Raw genomic sequence first — 21,802 nt, 5'->3', positions numbered from 1 at the left:
CAATGTAATCATTACCCAAAAAAAAAAAATCCTACCAGGAAGATCCTATTGCTACTACCATTTTACAGATGAGGAAACTGAGACCAAAAGTGGTTTAGTACTTGTTCAAGGTCACAAAGTTAGTAAGTGGCAGAGATTTTAAATTAAGTTCATTTGTCTTTAGACCCAGTGCCCTGGGCAGGTCCTATGTTACACTGCCACCTTTTTTTAGAGACAAGCCCATGACACCTGTGTTCTATTGGAGAGGACCAAACGATATTTTTTTAACAATGCCTTAGTATACAGTTGAGGCTGAACTAAGTCATACCCCAGGGACAGGATGAAATTTATACCTGTATCTTTTCAAAGATGTCTAGGTATAGAATCTTCTCTCTAACCAACTTACTTTCCTTTCAAAACAAGGCTTTGGTTTTAAGCTACTTTCATTATGAAAATATCAATTCCAAAAAGAGAAACACATATCAAATGTGCTTTGATTTCATGTTTACAAAACACAATTATACTGCTTCAATACAAGAGAAATTGTTCAACAAGCATCTGTTTTCTACGTAATTTAACTTAATTTGTATCCTTCCCAGGGTGCATGTGCCCCCACAGAAACAAAATCTCTAAAAGCTTAATGACATAGAGCACATTCACGAGGATAAGAAGAAGTAAGGAGCGGGTGTCTGAGACAGCATTCAGAAACTCAAAGTCAGAGCTACTCTAGGCCTCAGAGAGACCTCAGAGGACAAAGTCGGGTGACTTTTCCAGGTCCTAAATCCAAGCTGGGGCAAGAACCTATGGTTCCAGGAACCCAGGTCAGTGTTCCTTCCAATATCTTGCAAGGCCTCGCTGAAACACAAACCACTAGACAGATGACAAAGAAGCAAGCCAGGGAGCCACACCACATGAATGGGCAGATTGTTGGGGGAAGGGGGGTGGGGAGAAGGAGTCAGGGCTGAAGGATAATATGGTTTTACAGAAATCTCTTTGCAAGTAGATCCTGTGGTTACCAACGTGGCTGCCCAAGAGAAAGAACAACTGACTGACAGCATGAACAAAGGCAAGGACACCCTCACAAAGGGAGATACAGGAGTCGCAGGGCTTCGCGCGTATCACTAATACACTTCATCAAGTCGAGACCAAGAATAACAGCGAGGAAAAGCCCACCCGACACAAGGGTCCCTTTATTCCTTGGGCTTTCCTGTTTCACACACACTTTACCTGATGAAATGTTAGAACTTTTGCTTCTATTTCTGCAGAATCCTTTTTAGTTTTCCACATTTAACTAGCACATTTCCTAATTATTTAGCCTTCCTTTTTTTTTTTCCTGCAAAGTAATGCACTGTGCACAAAGGCAACATATTTGGAAGTTAATGAAATCAGATGAAAATTGCTTAGATTAAAATTTCCCCATTTCTTCACTACAGTGTCTGCCACCTACTGTTCGGCCACAAAATACCGCAGCCCCTGCATCAATAAAACTTGGTATTAATATTCTCTGAGGTGGAAAGACTCGATTAGCCTTTTCCCCCCCTTCTCCTGTTCTTTGCTTCCAACTGCGTTGAGCTTTGGAACCTTCTGACAAATGGCCATTATTCTCTGGGCTGGTAAAAAATTTCTAAACTTTAGGGGAAATGTCGTTGGTCGAAAGCCCAAGGGAATTGGCTTGTTGAATTAAATGATAAATATATGCATTTAAGGTCATTAGAGACTTTATCTCCTGTGAAGGCTATATTTGTCAGATTGATATAATTTCTCTCAACTGAGTACTTAACTCCATCGGCCAACATTATTACGATTATTCCTTTCCCTTTAAGTGGGAGACTTCTGGCGAACAGCACGTGTGTTCTTACTGGTGCAGCTTCTTGAGCGATCAAGGCCCACCTTTGTTTCATTTCTTATGCAATTTTCACCTCTGACCCAAGAAATGAGTCCTGGGCTTCCTGAACTTTATTGCCTGTTAATAGACTGCTGGCTCTCTTTTCAGCAGTAATAGAAATGGTGGAGAGGCATTTCATTTAAGAGGCTGGCAGACTGCAGCCCGAAAGACAATGTCAGAATTAAAAGTCAGCCTGGCCAAGAAACAATATAAAGACCACGGTGACATGAAAGAGGAAGTTTTCCATATTCCATCCCAGATTGAACAGCCACTATATAAATAAGCACAGCATCCCAGATCTAATTATTTTCCCACTGCACAATGGCAGATACCCTGAATGGTGCTAAGTGATTGATCTAGTAATTCATCTTCAACTTACACCTATCTCCATATTTTGTTTCTCCTCATTAAGCTGGAGACATCAGTGACAAACTTATGAAGTGGCAGTCCTTGGCTTCATAAAATACACACAGATGCTCATCAGAGGCTCTTTCCTGCCTGCTTCTCAGTGACACATGTTTATAATTTTGTCTGTACTTCGTTTGCTGTGGTTTACTCTTAAGTACATCTGTTCAATTAAAATGGAAATGTGTGACATGGCCTGTACTCAGCAACTTTGGAGCTTGTTAATGAAACGTTCTAAGGTTCCTGCTTGCGCTCTTTATTTGCAAAAGAAAATGATTGAAAAGTACAAATAAAAATCCCCTTTAAAACACATACAAAGAAGTCAACTGTTTAGTTAATAGTTAGGAAAGGACATTATTACTGTATAAGAACATTTTTTTACATGAAAGGACATTATTAAAAATGATTTACTGCCTTGTGTTTGGAAACTTACATGAAAAGTCTGATAATATATTAAACTTGTTTATTACAACTTCATATAATTTTGAATAATACTACTTTTTCCTTTGACAAGTGCAATAAACTCTACTGGTAGAGACATAGGTTGATTATCACGAGTCAACTGTGTTGCTTAAAGAAACATGCCCAAACAATCAGCTTTTGACGGCTGCATCTCCAGTTATTTACACTCACCATCATGGTAATAACTCACCATTTCTATATTAATAAGGCAGTGAAATTTATTATGATGGTATTGAAAAGTTATTAAGTACTGCATCCCAAGTGACAAAGTACCACAGTACTGTCACCATCCAAAAGCAGTTGCCCATTCATCACCTGCCTTTCCAGATGGTCCTGCATCTTTATCGCTCCCAGGTTGGTGACATCACCTGTTCACCCACTCAAAATTGATGATGAAAGCAAACAGATCTATCTTACTTACATTTACCAAATCAATTTAATTTTTACAGGCTGTGGCTTGGTGACATATTGACTGTTTTCCTTAATGGCATCTACTGTATTTAATGCAAGGATGTCATCTTTGATTCCTGGCTTGCATAATGTGTCATTTCATAATAAATTTTTCTAACATATTTACTTAATGGAAAGAATTATGATTGCTTGTCAGTTCTCTTATTAAACACAATGATAATTCTTTTTCTTTCTGAGTATCATCCATTGGGTGACAGAGCTATTTTTAATCCTTCCTCATCTCTTAAGGGGACATTGACTTGGATACAAAGCAAGTTCTAATCAAATGCTGAACATTTGACTGATCACTCTCAACCTTGGAGTTCAGTGTAAGGGTTTTAATATCACTTATTTGTTACTATAGAAGAACTAGATTCTCAAGAGATTAAATTATTGTCCCTTTAAGAGATTAAAATAATATATTAATGATAGCTAAAGATAAACATATGAAATGTCACTACAAAAAAAAGCAGCTGTAAACTAGCTTTAATGGTTTATGATGTTTAATATTTACTGCTCTGGATTATGACAATCAGTTCTCTTCAGTGAGTGCTGATACATCAAATGTATGTTAACAGAAATATCTGCATTGTCAAAGATTACAATGCAGGATGAAAGCCTGGTCTACTGACTACGTGATCCTCACACACAACACCCCTCTTTCCCCAAGCTGATTTACAGATCCATCTGCAGCCCTTCGAGATAAATGTCCCTCTGACACGTGTCATCACTGCATTGCATTACGTAAGGGAATAGATGACCAGTGTCTATGTTCAGAGAGGTATTCAGGGCCCAGAAGGTCAGTTACTGTGTGGCCTCCCCCTGCCTCTGAAATCCCCACCTATACTATGTGTACACAAGTAAAAACAACATCAAATAAACTCCAAGCTTAATTCTAGGAGAAAAACTGGGGAAGAAGGGTCTGTGACGAAGGGAAACTGAGTCATCTAAGGTGTGTGGTGGATCAGCAGTAAAGAATCTGCCTGCAATACAGGAGACACAGGTTCAGGTTCTAGGTCAGGAAGATCCTGTGGAGAAGGAAATGGCAACCCACAACAGTATTCTTGCCTGGGAAAACCAACACACAGAGGAGCCTGGTGGGCTCCAGTCCATGTGGTTCCAAGAATCTGAAAGGACTTAGCAACTCAACCACCACCACCATCTATTCCTTTAGATACAGTCACCTAGCCAAGAGAAGCCATAATACAAATCTTCAAAAAGTTAAGAAGGGTGAAGAGAGGGAATGGCTGAATGGCCTAGACCCACATGCTGACATCCTGACAGCAGTAATTCTTGGTTCCCTCCTTCTCTAATGATCTGGTTCCCTCAGTGTTACTGTAGCTAGCCTCCCCCACCCTTCACTAAAGCTAGACATGGTCTGGGATAATCTCCAAGGTGACTTTGCCCTACACTGACCCGACTGGATCCCAGGATTTGTGACTTCCTGAGGAGATGGCTGGTAACTCCACACACAGCCACGCTCCATCTGTGATCCTATATTTAGTCTCAATCACAGAGGCAGAAATGTATACGTCAACAAAAGCATCCCAGCATGGTTTATATCTTTCTGAAAACCAAGTCCAGGGTTTTCTATATCCCTGTATTTGGAATGATACCAGCTCAAGTTAGAAAGAAGAAAAAAGAAGCAAAATCCAGGAGGGCAGAGCCAGATAACCTGCTCCTGCTTGTAGACCAGGTTCCTATAAGGAGACTCTTCTTGCTCATCTATTGAGATGAACTTACCCTAACTCATTGGTTAGGCAGAGTCTTGCCCTTGGGTGAGGTTTCCAGGAAAACAAGGATTTAAGCTGACAGTGTTGTGGGACCAACAAGAACATCTTTTTTTTGGCGGGGGCGGGGGGAGCAGCTGGCCTCTGTGACAGGGTGGAGACTCTATGCTGCTGTCACACACCTGCTGAATTCCTACCACAAGAATCTAAACAAATGAAAAAAAAGAAAAAACAAATCATCCACACCTGTGACTACCAAGCACTTGAGGCTTCTGTGCAGCACCCTGCACACCCCCTGGGAAGCCTGGGCGGTGAGTTGCAGCGCCAGAGGAAAACACCACTGCCAGCCCATTGTAAAGGAGGCTCAAGTGTCCACCTCTCTCAGATCTTGGCCACTGGTTGCAGGTAATGTTAATACAAGTCATAGAAAATGTAATCATAGCCACAGAAAATACATGCATTTTCCTGTGCATGAGGAAAACTCCAAGTGCAGGTGTGGCAGGAATAAAAGAGATTTCAGAGCAGAGGCATCTATAATCATCATCCTCTGCCCATACTGGCCCCAGGGAGGGAGGAGTCTTTTTCCTGGATCAAGGGCTGGGTCCTTGTTTATTAACCAAATCCAGATACTAGGCAACCTTTACTAGGTAATACTAGAATGCAGGGCTTTCCTGGTAGGCTAATGGTAAAGAACCAGCCTGGCAATTCAGGAGCTTCAAGAGACAATGGTTCGATCCCTGGGTCTGGAAGATCCCCTGGAGGAGGGCATAGCAACCCACTCCAGTATTCTTGTCTGAAGAATCCCATGGACAGAGGAACCTGGCAGGCTATAGTTCATGGGGTCACAAAAAGGGTAGGACATGACTGAAGCCTGCTTTATCTATCTATCTTTCTCTCTCTCTCTCTCTCTATACACACACACACACACACACACACATACATATATAAAAGAGGGGGGCAATTATGAGGATGGTGTTTAAAAAGAGAGAGTGTTTGAAAGAAGCACCTGCTAGAGGCCTGAGATATTGAAAGAGTAAAAGAGCTAATGACCGGCAATCCTAGAATAAACTTTTCATTGTTTTTGAATCTGCATGTCTTATTCCTGGCCACGAATGTTCCTCTGAGAAGACATCTCTGAGACTTGCTCCTTTGGTCACGTGGACTCAGCTCACACAGTGGTGTGGAGCTGCTCAGTGAAGCAGGCTATTTCTCTGTAATGTTTGTTCTCCTTCTATCAGTACAAGCAAAAGTTCCTTTTATAACAAAAGTACTGTGAAAACTCTCTGTTATACTAAATTCTTGTTATATCAAATATAGACTTGAAAGAAAGGACAACCTAACAGGTAGCTGTGGGTATATATTTGCTCCAAACACGTGATGCTTTTTATCATTCTTTGTCATAATGATGACTGTCTACATCTTCCTCTCTGTGATTTTTTTGGCTTGACAATTCTACTAATTACCACGTAGAAAATATTCTTAAAAAGTATACAATATTTGACCTAACCTCAGCTTCAGCCACATCATGGGAAGTCCAAAAGATGTAAGAGAGGAAAACTGAGGATAGTATTTGTTTGCTAAATTTTCAGTAATTAGCTGAAATGATAACTCATTTTTAATTTCTTGAAAGATACATAAAAAGGAGGACTTCATCAAAATTGTTATATGATTCTGTCAATGTAAAAAACCTTGAGAAGCTAAGATGCTACATTAATAAAATTCTTATGTATTGCTCAAGTGAAATAGTGTACAATCCTCTCAATGTCCACACGTCTCCATAGTATCAATTTATCATTATTTGAACCAAGTCTCTCCATATTACTACCCTAAACAAACTAGGGAGCAAAGAAGCTTAACCAAGTTTTTTATCCTTCTAAGACAGATCTGAATCAGTTACGCCTTACTACTTTTCTCTGCTTCCTAATTTATCCTTGAGGGAGAAGCTTAGAGAACAGAATATCCTATGCAGTGGTCCCAACTTCTAAGTGTTCTAGAATAACGAAGCCTTACAAAGAATCCCTGCCCCTGGACTGACCAAATCCTGGAGTCAACTGTCAAGTCTATTAAAAGAGGATCTTTCTTGAACATTTCATTTTTTGAACCCATGAGTTTTACTACTGATTTAGCAACAAAAAAGGGAAGCAATAATCATGCAGATGTGTGGGTGAACAAATAAGAAAGAAATTCATTTGGGTCCATTTTGTGAGATAACACTTGCAATTGGAAGAAAATCACCCAATATGCTTTTGAAAAATGAATGACTTCTGCAAATTCTAATTGATCACCAAGGCAAGCAGAGTAAAACAAAAGACTCTTGATATTTGGGGGAACTTTTAAAAATATCTGATATCAGATTTGCATATATCTTTGGCTATACTTTGGAAGTATGAGAGGCTGCCAAAATAGCAATAAGATGAGTAGACATGCTGAACTTCATCAACACCTTTCATGAAAGAAGGTATAAGATGACATAGTATATGTGAGTAGGGGTAATGGGATTCTGACATTTTCACCAAAAAAAGAGAGATCCCTCTTGAGCCTAGGTCAAAACTAAGGTTAGTTCCTGGTACTTCAGGAGTGTAAGCTTCTATTTTCTTTTAACAATGCAAGATTTAGTTTCTGCTATGTATTCTTAAAGGGTAAAATGAATAAAATAAATTGTACATTCTTTTCTTTATTCATTTCATTATATTCTAAGAGAATCCATAATATCTTCTTGGGTTCCAATGACAGTCACGTGCAGGGTGCTACTAAGTAAGCCTCACTTTTTCTCTTGGCATTTTCTCACTTCTTAATTCATCACAGAGTAAAACTGAATATCCAAACTGTATTTGTCAGCTTATAAATAATATTTTAAAAACTTAATACTTTGTAATACAAAGTTTTATGATATTATGCATTCATTATTAAATTTCATTTTTCTTTCCTACTTCCTATTAAAGACACCCTTTGGGATAATTGGTGAAATAATAATTCTGTTGGAATCAATTCATTTCAGAATTATTAAGACAAAGGTCTTCATTTCTTAGTTATCCAGCTTTAAGATATGCAACTTGTCAGGTAAACTTTCTTTCTCCTTAATGAATAATCATTTTCTCTGAAAGCAATGCCAAACCAGAGAAAATTCATTTTGGGCCCAGTCAGACCTAGAAAGAAATAGGTGAGAAATATTGCTATTCAGATACCTGGTACATATATCTAAAATCCCAAATTACCCCATTCTTCTTTATTACCAAACATACATTATTTGATTGTCAGCTCCTGACTCTAAACTCAGTCGTTAGGTATCTTGAAAGTTTGATGCTGTTGTTGCTTTAATGGATATTCATGTTTCAGTTAACATATAGATTTCATGTTTCAATGGGTAAGGCTTCGCTGCAGGACTCAAAACCAAACTTACAAACGTGAGAACTATTTCTTTTAAAATGATCTAGAGAGGCACACATTCATTGTAATATCACATTTCAGGACTGCATGGCTAGAATATAATGTACTGTCAAAGCACTGCATCAAAATTATTTAATGAATTTCTGACTCCAGTAAAATCTCTTTCCACTATTCCTTCCCATCTATTTAACGGAACATAAGAAAAATTTACTATCCACTCACATCATTATTTTTCTATGACTGCATAGGTATATGTTTGAGGGGAGCAAACAAAAAGCCAAGTTCATACACTGCATTTGAACCAATCAAAGTAATCTACAGCAATTCTGGGTAAGATAGACAGAATAGAGGATTTGGCAACTCAGAGGTACATGGACCTACATCTACTTGGAGAGTTTTATGACGGCCAGTAACAACAAATACAGACAAAGAAAATGTGCTAAATGGCAATATTCCAAAGAAACAAAACTTTACCCCCTTTTACTAATGACCCATTTCACTATTAAAACAATGTTCCACCCAAATTATTTTTTGGCTTAAAAGAAATTTATGGATCTCTCCTGAATCCTTGTTTTAAAGGTTAACTAGGAAGCCATCAGTGTCTCCTTTTCAAACAAATTCAGAGTCACATAATTAGACCATCCTGGAAGTAACTGAATTTCTAGAAAACAAGAAGTGGGAGAAAGAAAAATTGTTTATGAAAATCAATAGATAAAATATAAGCGACTTTTGCCCTATCCAATGACCCTGGACTAGATCTATGCTTTAGCCAAAGTTTTGTTCCTTTTTCACCTTTCTTAAGCTCTTGTGCCACATGGAAGGCTCTTTGGTAGGCTTTTGACACACAGTGTCACATTTTATTTTCACAACAACCCTAACTGGATAAGTACAATCATTATCACCCTCTGACATAGAAATAAACTGAGGGAGAGCTGATTTAGTAACTTTACCCAAATCATTCAACTAGGACACAGACCTTGAGGAGGATTTGAGCCTGGCAAGTCTCCCTCAAGAAGCTTGCTCCCTTCTGTTCTGCCAAGCAATTCCTATGGTATCATGCATTGATCATCCTTAGAAGAAAACATACAAGAAAATCTCAACTTGAGCCAACAGAATTTTTTTAATTATTCTTCACTCAGTTGGCAAAGTTCTGAACCTAAGAAAAGTGTTCCACAGCTAATACTTTCGGGTCCTAGAGATAATTAAGCACTACCCCAGTCTTTGAAAATCTTTTTGTTAGAGACAAGTCCTAGGCTTTGCAAGGTAGAAATCACTGCCAAACTCTAATATCATTTTTAAAGATCTTCCTTATTAAATCAGTACTGGTTTGAGAGAAATTATACAAATGATGTTTTTTATGTCTATAGCTTAATTTAACTAGCTATATATATATAGGTCTATAAATCATATTTTCAAAAATACCCTATTTCTCTAAAATACAAACTTATCAGAAGCAGAAGATATTAAGAAGAGGTGGCAAGAATACACATAGGAACTGTACAAAAAAGATCTTCAAGACCCACATAATCACGATAGTGTGATCACTCACACTGGGACGACATCTAGAGCTAGATCACTCACACTAGAGCCAGACATCCTGGAATGTGAAGTCAAGTGGGCCTTAGGAACCATCACTATGAACAAAGCTAGTGGAGGTGATGGAATTCCAGTTGAGCTATTTCAAATCCTGAAAGATGATGCTGTGAAAGTGCTGCACTCAATATGCCAGCAAATTTGGAAAACGCAGCAGTGGCCACAGGACTGGAAAAGGTCAGTTTTCATTCCAATCCCAAAGAAAGGCGATGCCAAAGAATGCTCAAACTACTGCACAATTGCACTCATCTCACACGCTAGTAAAGTAATGCTCAAAATTCTCCAAGCCAGGCTTCAGCAATAAGTGAACCGTGAACTTCCAGATGTTCAAGCTGGTTTTAGAAAAGGCAGAGGAACCAGAGATCAAATTGCCAACATCTGCTGGATCATCAAAAAAGCAAGAGAGTTCTAGAAAAACATCTATTTCTGCTTTATTGACTACGCCAAAGCCTTTGACTGTGTGGATCACAATAAACTGTGGAAAATTCTGAAAGAGATGGGAATACCAGACCACCTGACCTGCCTCTTGAGAAATCTGTATGCAGGTCAGGAAGCAACAGTCAGAACTGGACACGGAACAGCAAACTGGTTCCAAATAGGAAAAGGAGTACGTCAAGGCTGTATATTGTCACCCTGTTTATTTAACTTATATGCAGAGTACATCATGAGAAATGTTGGGCACTCACTCCTTACCATCTCTTTCAGAGTAACATAATCCTATATCCATTCATTCTTTCTCTCATTGATTCTTTCATTCTTTCACTCGTTTTGCTATTAAACAGTTATTTGTTAACTATCTGTGTTATAGACTAAATGTTTGAGTCACCCCTAAATCTTGATGTTGGACCATTAGCACCCAATGTGACCACATTTGTTGATAGGGCCTTTGTGTAGAGTTACTTCAGTCATGTCTGACTCTGTGTAACCCTATGGACCATAGCCCACCAGGCTCCTCTGTCCATGGGATTCTCCAGACAAGAATACTAGAGTGGGTTGCATGCCTCCTCAAGGGGATCTTCCCAACCCAGGGAAGTCACTTGTGTCTCCTAGCACTGGCAGGCAAGTTATTTACCACTAATGCCACCCTAGTGACTCAGACGGTTAAGTGTCTGTCTACAATATGGGAGACCCGGGTTCGATCCCTGGGTCGGGAAGTTCCCTGGAGAAGGAAATGGCAGTCCACTCCAGTACTATTGCCTGGAAAATCCCATGGACAGAGGATCCTGGTAGGCTACAGTCCATGGGGTTGCAAAGAGTCAGACACGACTGAGCAATCTTCACCATAATGCCACCTGGGAAGCTTTTAAGAGGTAAAGTTCAGTGAGATCATAAGGGTGGGGTCCTGATACAATAAGATTAGTGTCCTTAAAAGAAGAAAGGACACCAGAGTGTATCAACCACCACCCTTTTCTCTCTCCCTCCCTCTCTCTGTGTGGGTGTGTATGCATGTTCATGCACTTAGGAATGGCCAAGTGAAAGCATAGCAAGAAGACAATATCTGCTAGCCAGGAAGAGAGTCCTCACCAGGAACAAAATCAGCTGAAACTCTGATCTCACATTTCTAATATCCAGAATGGCGAGAAAATAAATTTCTGGTATTTCAGCCACCCAGTCTATAATATATTGTTCATAGCAGCCTGAGTTGACTAATCCTGACTATTTTGGATAATACACTTAGCACTGGACAACACCACAGGCACCACAGAGAGGACACCATCAAGACATTGCACTTAGAGGATACAGCTATGCCAGCTCTCATGGAAATATTGCTCTATTAGGGAAACTACCAGGCTGTGCAGTCCATGGGATTTTCCAGGCAAGAATACTAGAGTGGGCTGCCATTTCCTTCTCCAGGGCATCTTCCCAACCCAGGGATCGAACCCGGGTCTCCTGCCTTGCAGACAGACACTTTACCGTCTGAGCCACTAGGAAAGCCCATATTAGGGAAACTAGGCAAACAATTTGGATGCTGCACAATGCTTTATGTTTTTTAGTATGGATTAACTCAATGCTATGGTGAGGAAAAACTTAAGCAGTACTAAATTTTTAATAGGAGGATCAGGGATGATGACATGGAAGAAGAGAACTTGAGGAATGGATATAAACTTGCTAGGAACAGGAAGGAAAAGGAGATTCCCAGGTATGGAGACCAGTGTGTGCAAAGAATGGAGGCTTTGAAAGAACAGAGGAACTATAAATCAGATAAGGTTGGTGTGGGAGACAGTAGAGTCAAAGACGATCCATTTTTTGGCTTGAGCAGGTGGACAGACAGTAGTCCAATTTATTAAACAGGAAATGCATAGGGAGGGGAATTTTATAGGGAGAAAAGAGCAAGGGTAGTACTAGAGATAGGAATGGCTTGTTCAGTTTTGATAGGCTGGGATTCTCTCAAGGGAACATTTAGTACAGAATCTGATGGACAGTAGCACTGAATAACTGCTGGATGAATGTGGATTTCCTCCATTCACGTTTATTCTTTTTGGCCTAAGAGGTTATTTTCTCCTTCAATTCATCATTTTTAAAAATGAAACAGTATCAGAAAAAGAAGCCACACTGGTTAATCACAACTATCTGTCCAACCAAACAGGAGGGAAATCAGCTACAGTTGAGGACAAATATGACATAAGACTGATTTAAAAGAGCACATGCGAGTAGGTCAGAAGCTTTGTGCAAGTGCCTTTGTTGATCATGATTAGGTTTTGTATTAAGCAGGGTAAGATTAAAAAAAAAAAAAGAAAGAAAATACTAAAGTCAAGAACTCAACTGTTCCTCTGTGGATAACAATTTTGCCAAAATTACACCCCAAAAAAATTTTTTAAAGCCCTTGCTCTTGCTTGGTTCACAATACATCTAGAACAGACAATCCACACTCTCAAAAGCAAGGACAGGGCTTCCCTGATGGCTTAGCGGGTAAGAATCTGCCTGCCAATGCAGGAGACATGGATTCCAGCCCTGGTCGGGAAAGATCTCACATGCCATAAAGCAACTAAGCAACTAATTATTTTTACATTTCCTCTAAATGCAGAACTATCACCAGGTTCATCCCCAAATCCACAGGTATCCTGTTTAAAGAGGCACAGACCTGCATTTACCAACCCACAGCTACTGAGCCTGTGCTCTAGAGCCCACAGCCACAACTACTGAGCCCATGTTCCACAACTACTGAAGCCCATACACTCTAGAGTCTGTGCTCTGCAACAAGAGAGCCACCGCAGTGAGAAGCCCACTAGGGCACCACAATTGGACAGCAGTCCCACTCACCACAATGAGAGAAAAGCCTGTGCAGCAACGAAGACCCAACACAGCCAAAAATAAATAAATAAAATTATTTTTAAAAAATAAACGCAAGGGAAACCATTAAAGTGGTGAAGAAAACCACCGAATTGACCATCAACTGAATTCTTGATGGACAGAGAGGAAATGGTGATGTGTAGCAAACAGTCAGAACTTGTTATAAAATTATCTTGAATTCCAAGCAACAAAATAAGTCAGTTTTGACATAATGAAAATAATTATTTCTCAGGGTAAGCATTTGCCCATGTATGTGCTAAAGACATTTTATTCCAAGGAGAAAAAAATTAATTATTTTTACATTTCCTCTAAATGCAGAACTAGAATCAGGTTCATCCCCAAATCTACAGGTATCCTGTTTAAAGAGGCACAGACCTGCATTTACCAGCCCTGGAATTTACCAACTCTGCATTTACCAACCCTGCATTTACCAACTATCACCAGGTTCATCCCCAAATCCACAGGTCTCCTGTTTAAAGAGGCTGCTAAGTCACATCAGTCGTGTCCGACTCTGTGTGATCCCATAGACAGCAGCCCACCAGGCTCCCATCCCTGGGATTCTCTAGGCAAGAACACTGGAGTGGGTTGCCATTTCCTTCTCCAATGCAAGAAAGTGAAAAGTGAAAGTGAAGTCGCTCAGTCGTGTGCGACTCTTCGCGACCCCATGGACTGTAGCCTACCAGGCTCCTTTGTCCATGGGATTTCCCAGGCAAGAGTACTGGAGTGGGTTGCCATTGCCTTCTCCGTTTAAAGAGGCACAGACCTGCATTTACCAACCCTACATTTACCAACCCTGGAATTGCAAAATGATTTCATTATTAAGTCTTGTTTTATTCCATGCCTTCTGGAAAATCTCCAGCAGTACTGCACTTGTTGTTTAACTCTAGAGATTTTGTAATAAAAGTTTAATGAGTTAATGAGTTACTTATTAGTGGAATGTTTATAGCCATTATTTTAAGGTGAACGATAATGACGTAAAGTTTGTACGCATTTGGTTTAAAACGTATTCAACTCACATATCAGTTAATGCTACAGTGATTTTTTAAAAATCTCTTATCAATAGACACGTCTAGAAGGAGTGTAGCTAAACCACTTCACCAGAGCTGTGGTCAAGAGCAAAACTAAGGAAGGATTTCTCACTTGTAATTATGTCAAATCTGGATCTTAACTTTTAGCATTTCAGAATTTGAATAAGAATTGTTTTTATTATGGCAGTTTGAGCAGATTTCACAAGGGAACACAGATAAAGCAAAGGGACAAAATTTGAAATTAAGTCCTGAAGGCACTGCATATTTATTTCTATTTTAAAAGCTAACCAGATCATAAATATTAAGAGAACATACTAAAATAAATCTAGTTTATCCGACTTCTATCTAACTGAAACTGTAAAACCAAAGGTCAATCATATCTCCAAAAAACACTTTCTTGTCCATATAGAAATTACCTACAAGTTTTTCAGATATAGGTCAGCTATTCCAGAAAATATGATGCTGTAATATAACTACAAAAATTTTCAAATTATAAAAATAAGTGGGGAATATATATACATATACATATACATATATACACACACTAATTTTGTACAAAAATTATAAACTCAAGAGAATAACTAGTTTACCTGTCCTTATCAAAATAAAATTAATTTAGATTTTGTAATCAGAACATAACTTCCCTTTCTTACATATTTCCAGATGAGTTCTCTAAAAAAGAATGGCTGAAACTAGCAACTGATTTTCATATTGCTTTTTGCTGCCATGTTTATACATGAATTACTCATTAAATCAATCTGAATATAAATAACCATCACAAGATTCAGTACAGTACACATATTCTGGAGACATGTATAATCAAATCGGGATGACCAAAAGAGGGGGAAAATATATTAGAATACAGAGCAAAATAAACATGTAAAATGAAAGTAAAACCAAATTAACTCAAAGCTACAAGATGGAGAAAACAAATGTTTCCTCCAATCTTCCAAGCCCACTTGCCAAAAAAGTACAGGCAAAATACAATAAACATGTCATACGACTATTCTGTTTGCTTATGCCACATACCTTAGGGATGGCCACCTTTAATGTTTCCAAATATTAATTTAAGAACTATATTTGTATCCTTTAATACATTTTCAAGACACTATCCTCTGACCAATTCATTAGTTGGGTTCCTTTCTATCATGCCATACTTTCAAGCAATACTTTGTTTCTATAAAGCAGTGAAAATTGTAAGAGAGGTTCATCCTTAAAACTCCATTTGAAGATATTTTGCAACAAATGGAACTTGCTTATATTATGGACATTTTTAAAAGTAATCTCTTCTTTACACATCTTAATATACATACAGGTATTAACTCAAAAGATATTCTTACCTCCCATCCGTAACTAGGGTCTTTCAGGTTTGATCTCTGCTCTCCCACATAAGGCCCAAACTTTTCACCGGCTTCAATTTTCCTTTTGCTCCATATTCCAAGGCCTGCTCCAGGCATATTTGACTCTCGAAGTTCAAACTCAGCAGGAATGGGGATATCATCAGGGATGTAGATGGGGGCTTTGTAAGGAGAGCCCTCCTTTGGAGTGAACGCTTCACTGGATGTGGCTGGAGAGCATGGCTCCTGAATACTGAGGGACAGAGCACCAGCTACTCCATCTGCATCTGGCATTTCTTCCAAAGGAATTTCAGGGTAGCTGCCATATACACACTCATTATCTGTGAATAAATAAAAACTTCATAAATTTCTACTAATATAAAAGAGACAGAATTCCACATCCCAATATTCACTTTATAATGCTGTTGCTCTTTAAAAAAAAAAAAAATAGGAAAGACCATTGTTAAAATATGCCTTCATTAAAACCTCTGTTATTCACAGATGAAGCGGGGGGAAGGGATTATTTCCTCTTTGGTTTATCTCTGTTGAATCCATAAATCAAATGAGCTAATCTTTGACTGTCAGTACTCTCATGGGCCAGCTCAATCTATTATCCAGCTGGGAAACAATCAGCAATTTAATTATTATTATGAATAAAGTAGAGATTAAGAGTAAACATATGTGTAACTACAACTCTGCAAACCATCCCAAATTGGGAGCTGATAGCATTATACAATGTCTTAGAAAGTTATATCGTGCAGAGGTATCTTGGACTAAATTGTAGTAGAGTCACAAGAGAGTCCAAAGGCTTCCATGAGCCACAAGACTTAAGTTCATATGGCAAGATTATTTATTGAAAGGTTAATTTATGTTTGTTCTTTCTCTGTTTTTCCTTTCCCATTTCAAACATACCATTGAGCCTGTGGTATTTCTTTGCCTCAGTAGCTTACGCAGAACAGAGAGTTAAAGTTATTTGATGCTAGTGCTTCCTCTGGACATTTATAAAAGCTAAAATCATTGAAGAAATTAGGTGAATTTCCCAGAGGGAACAAAGAGAAGATGGTGTCATGGAGTGTACCAAAAAAGAGAGTGAATTTCCTCCAGACTGAGAAAAGTAGAGATCAGAGAGACTCTCGGAGAAGGCAATGGCGCCCCACTCCAGTACTCTTGCCTGGAAAATCCCATGGACGGAGGAGCCTGGTAGGCTGCAGTCCATGGGGTTGCTAAGAGGCAGACACGACTGAGCGACTTCACTTTCACTTTTCACTTTCATGCCTTGGAGAAGGAAATGGCAACCCACTCCAGTGTTCTTGCCTGGAGAATCCCAGGGACGGGGGAGCCTGGTGGGCTGCCGTCTACGAGGTCGCACAGAGTCGGACACGACTGAAGTGACTTAGCAGCAGAGAGACTCTGCATGGAGCAGAGGTCTTGCCTGGAGGAGATGACAAGACCATCTTTGAGGGGAGAGCGGAAGAGAGTAACTAGGAGTTTGCACCCTCAACCCTGGAGCTCCAAGGGCTCCCTGGAGCAGTACAGCCCCATGCTGAAGTAAATGACCACACCACATCAGCCTTAAGATCTTTCCGCATCTTTGGAATGGAGGAAGCATAAAGAATAATAACTAAGTATGCATTTCCCACCAGTTGAAGGGGATATGTTACCTTAAAGAAAATAAACACATGTTTCCACTAGGATTACAGACTGAGAGTCATATCTAATTTGTTCAATTTGTAGATATTCAATGGGGGAACTAAGAAAAATGGCTTAAAATTACAAGACGACAGACTTCAATCAGAGCCATCCAAAGTTAAATGGGTCACCTAAAGTTCCCCAGCACGGGGTTCTAATATAGCCTAGATAGCCATGAATTAGGGTTGATATGGAGGAATTGTAGCTTTAGATTAATGACTAGACTAGATGACACTTTAGATCCCATCAACCTTACAGTTCTATGAATTATTAAAATCTTCAAAGATACTTTATTGGGCTAGAGGGTAGAATATCTGAGTTCTACTCCCAATGCCTTCTTTGAGTCATTATGGAATTTAATTAACCATAACACCTATTAAAAATTGTCCATCAAGTATAACTCCTCTTAAAGTTTTGTGAAGTGCAAAGTGATTATACATGCAAAAGTATCTTTCTAATGAAGTGCTTGGTTCTTGAGTTAAATGAGATAATGCCATTTAAACTAAGCGTCAAATCAAGACCCAGCCTTATTTCAATGAGACATCTGATCTCAACATAACAAGCTCATTATCATTCAAGTTCAGCATATCCAAAATCTTGCATATTATCATCTACCTTCAAATCAAGTGTCCTCCCATTTCCCCATTTCTATTAAAAATAATATTTTCCCTCAAATTACCCATGTTCAAGGTTTTAAAATAACATGGATATTTTGTCTCCTTCATCCTCAATCTATTCAGTCATTAAATGCTGTCCATTCTTCTTGTAAGATTTTTACCTTCACCCCATTCTTTAAATCCATGTTTTCATTCCTGAATTTTTTAACAGTCCTCTAAATGGGTCTCTAGACTTCTAACATCTTTCCAGTCCTTTCACACTGAGCCTGTACAATGCTGCTGAATTTATCTTCCTGGTATATAAATTTCTCTATGCAGTAGCCTCCAGTAATTCCCAATGTCCACAAGTAAAATAGGCTTGGAACAGAATCTCTCTCATTCTGAAACCATTCTTTCTCTTTTAATCTCAATACTCCTCAGTAGGAGTCCCCAGGCCAGAATAAACTTATCTCTATCTTCTGTACATCATGAGAAACGCTGGACTGGAAGAAACACAAGCTGGACTCAAGATTGCCGGGAGAAATATCAATAACCTCAGATATGCAGATGACACCACCCTTATGGCAGAAAGTGAAGAGGAACTCAAAAGCCCCTTGATGAAAGTGGAGAGTGAAAAAGTTGGCTTAAAGCTAAACATTCAGAAAACGAAGATCATGGCATCCGGTCCTACCACTTCATGGGAAATAAATGGGGAAACAGTGGAAACAGTGTCAGACTTTATCTTTCTGGGCTCCAAAATCACTGCAGATGGTGACTGCAGCCATGAAATTATAAGACGCTTACTCCTTGGAAGGAAAGTTATGACCAACCTAGATAGCATATTCAAAAGCAGAGACATTCCTTTGCCAACAATGGTTCGTCTAGTCAAGGCTATGGTTTTTCCTGTGGTCATGTATGGATGTGAGAGTTGGACTGTGAAGAAGGCTGAGCACCGAAGAATTGATGCTTTTGAACTGTGGTGTTGGAGAAGACTCTTGAGAGTCCCTTGGACTGCAAGGAGATCCAACCAGTCCATTCTAAAGGAGATCAGCCCTGGGATTTCTTTGGAAGGAATGATGCTAAAGCTGAAACTCCAGTACTTTGGCCACCTCATGCGAAGAGTTGACTCATTGGAAAAGACTCTGATGTTGGGAGGGATTGGGGGCAAGAGGAGAAGGGGATGACAGAGGATGAGATGGCTGGATGGCATCACTGACTCAATGGACGTGAGTCTCAGTGAACTCTGGGAGTTGGTGATGGACAGGGAGGCCTGGCGTGCTGTGATTCATGGGGTCGCAAAGAGTCAGACACGACTGAGCGACTGATCTGATCTGATCTGATCTTCTGGGCTCAGTAAGCATTTCCTCTGTTTCTCTCTTCCCCTTTACCCATCCAACTTCTAGTCATTCTCTATGTCAACTCCCAACTTATCTCCTTGCCATCCCAGTTAACATAAGTATTTCCCTTCTTTTGAGCTCTTACACAATTTCCTTCCTCAGTCTGATGATCAAATAATGCTGCATATTGCTATTTAGAGTTTAATAAGAATAACCTTTTATTCCAAACTAGGAAATAGACTCTTAAAGGGAAGCTTCAAAACTCATACTTCTTAGGAATTCTCCAAGTGATCTTCATAAAGATGCTTTAAAAATACTAGTTAAAGAGATAATTAACCTAACATATAATTTCATTGACTATTAAAACAAATCAATATTTTTCTATTAAATATTGGAAATTATTTTGATCCTGGAAAGCACCTTTAAACCCACAAAAATGGAACATTACAGATTAGAAACTTTACTCCAAATCCAACATTAAAATAAACAATTTTTATAATGCCCCAAAGAAATACTATCAGAGAAATATACTTCAGGGTTCCAACACCCTTGATAAAGTCTATTAATTTTATTCTTTAGGGAGATTTTGCACTTCAACCTAAGAGCCAAAAGTTCACCAACACTCTTTATACAGCTAAAAACATACAAAAACATCTCTCTAGAATGCTAACATTTAACTACTGCAAATGTAGTTAAAGATTCCTAAAGGGATTTATCATCCATTATGAAGATTTTGGTTTCTTCAAGAAGTGCTTAAAAACTGGAAGACATTGTGTAACCTATAGACTTATCCATTTAAGCAGCAGGAAACAAAAATGCATCCAAATGAATAGAACTATTTCCTCCAGTAATTATCCATTAATGGTCAGTAAAATCTCCCCTATTTCCTGAAAGGGTTAAACTAGTCATACTGTCAGTGCCATCAAAGTAATCCCAAACCTTAAAAAGGGATAGAGGGAAACTCATCTGGTCCCCCACCACCCCCCACCCCCGCCCCACAACCATTGCTGACCCCATGACCTTTGAGTTACCCACAAACTTTCCCAATGCATAATTTTTAAACTAGTGAGTTTGGATTTCAATTTCTGTGGAGACAAAATACACATACGTGCCTAGGCTGCTGCACAGAAGAATTTGAATTTAAAACCTGAATGCAGTTCTGCTTACAATAGCAAAATAATTCCAATTAAACTTAAAGAACAGCTTATATAGGTCAAGCAAATCCAGGAGAAAGACTTATGGTCCTATTCATCCACACACAGGCATTAAATGTATGTGCAAAGCCAGGCAATTTGTTTTCAAGCCACTGTTAATCCTGTATCATTGGAATTAAATATAAAAAGGGCTGTGATGACAAAAAATGGAAATACAAAACTGCTGAGTTTTATGTATCAAAACATGCAACAATATTTCAGTGTCATCTAGCATTAAGAAATTTTCAACAACATATGCAGTTTATCAACTAATGTCTCAAGGTACCTTACTCAAGAACTATCCAAAAAGCTGCTAAAACCTTTCATCTAAATGACAAACTACCTCAATTATCATATCTCCATTAAATGTGTGTTATTGAGGAAAAACTGGTAAATCTTCTTCCTGAGCTATAACTACAGTTAATTAAAGAATTGCTCAGATATCAGATTGACAGATTGGGCACATTTACAATAGGTAAGTATCAGGTAAGAAGTGCTATATACATCAGTGCTCCCATAAAGATAAATAACCCTTGTAATTTCTTGGATCTGAACTACCTGCTACTGGAATTTGCTTCTTGCATCCTTTAAGTGTGTCATTAACTGAAAAAGGACAGAAAGATAAGTTTATTGTTGGATTTGAGGCAAATGACTTGGGAAATGCTCTTGGAAATCAAATTCTTCAATTCAACTTTTAAGTGTTCTAATATCCCTGGAGACCAAGGCTCCATTTATATTGGATTATATTTATTTCTATGACTCTTGGAATAACTAACAAAAGGTTTCCACCTGAGGAGAGTTGCATTTTAAAAACATATCAGAATCTACAAAGATGAAATTGCAGAAATAATACTGATAATAATAACCTCCGCAGATGTATCTATATTCTCTCACAATCCAGGGAGAAAACTACGATGAGAAGGATAATCTTCCATTTTGCAAATGTGCAACCTGATACCCACGGACGCTAACCAGTATATCCAAAGTCAGCTGAGACTAGAACCCAGCTGTTCAAATCCAGTCCTCTCTTTAACTCTTAGGCAACTTGCTTTTTTTTCTTTAAAGATATGTTTTAAGGTATGTTTGTTTTTTCAAAATTGTGGCCCTACTATGTGAATAGCTTGTTTTTTCACTTTTCTCACTTGATATTATGAACACTTCCTTATGGGTTTAAAAACATTAAACTACATTTTAATTGCTGCATTATATTCCATAATATAAACCCATAATAAATTAACTATTTCCATAGTATTTATTTATCTTGCTTCTAATTTTCTGATACCATAAATACCACTAAAATAAACATTTTTTCATATAAATATTTATGTTCACCCTATTTAGGTTATATTCCTAGAAGAAAGCTGAGTGAGTATTGACAGATTGCTTCTCAGAGCTGGATACCAATTTATACTCCAAGCCATCATACTGGTATTTATTATT

The 21,802-nt window shown here is 38.6% G+C and overlaps 1 protein-coding gene across 8 annotated transcripts in view; it reads right to left on the bottom strand.

The window, feature by feature from the left end:
• The window catches only part of MECOM (MDS1 and EVI1 complex locus), a 627,727-nt gene that overhangs the window by 310,118 nt on the left and 295,807 nt on the right, over positions 1 to 21,802 (bottom strand). For all 8 annotated transcript variants that reach the window (XM_019959853.2, XM_019959835.2, XM_019959845.2 and 5 more), the window contains exon 2: positions 15,551 to 15,888. In XM_019959853.2, the coding sequence (XP_019815412.2) occupies positions 15,551 to 15,888 (338 nt within the window). The remainder of the gene's footprint in view (positions 1 to 15,550; positions 15,889 to 21,802) is intronic.

Source organism: Bos indicus, chromosome 1 (genome assembly GCF_029378745.1).
Source record: "Bos indicus isolate NIAB-ARS_2022 breed Sahiwal x Tharparkar chromosome 1, NIAB-ARS_B.indTharparkar_mat_pri_1.0, whole genome shotgun sequence".
NCBI classification, from domain to species: domain Eukaryota; kingdom Metazoa; phylum Chordata; class Mammalia; order Artiodactyla; family Bovidae; genus Bos; species Bos indicus.
This window is presented reverse-complemented; position numbering and strand designations above follow the sequence as displayed.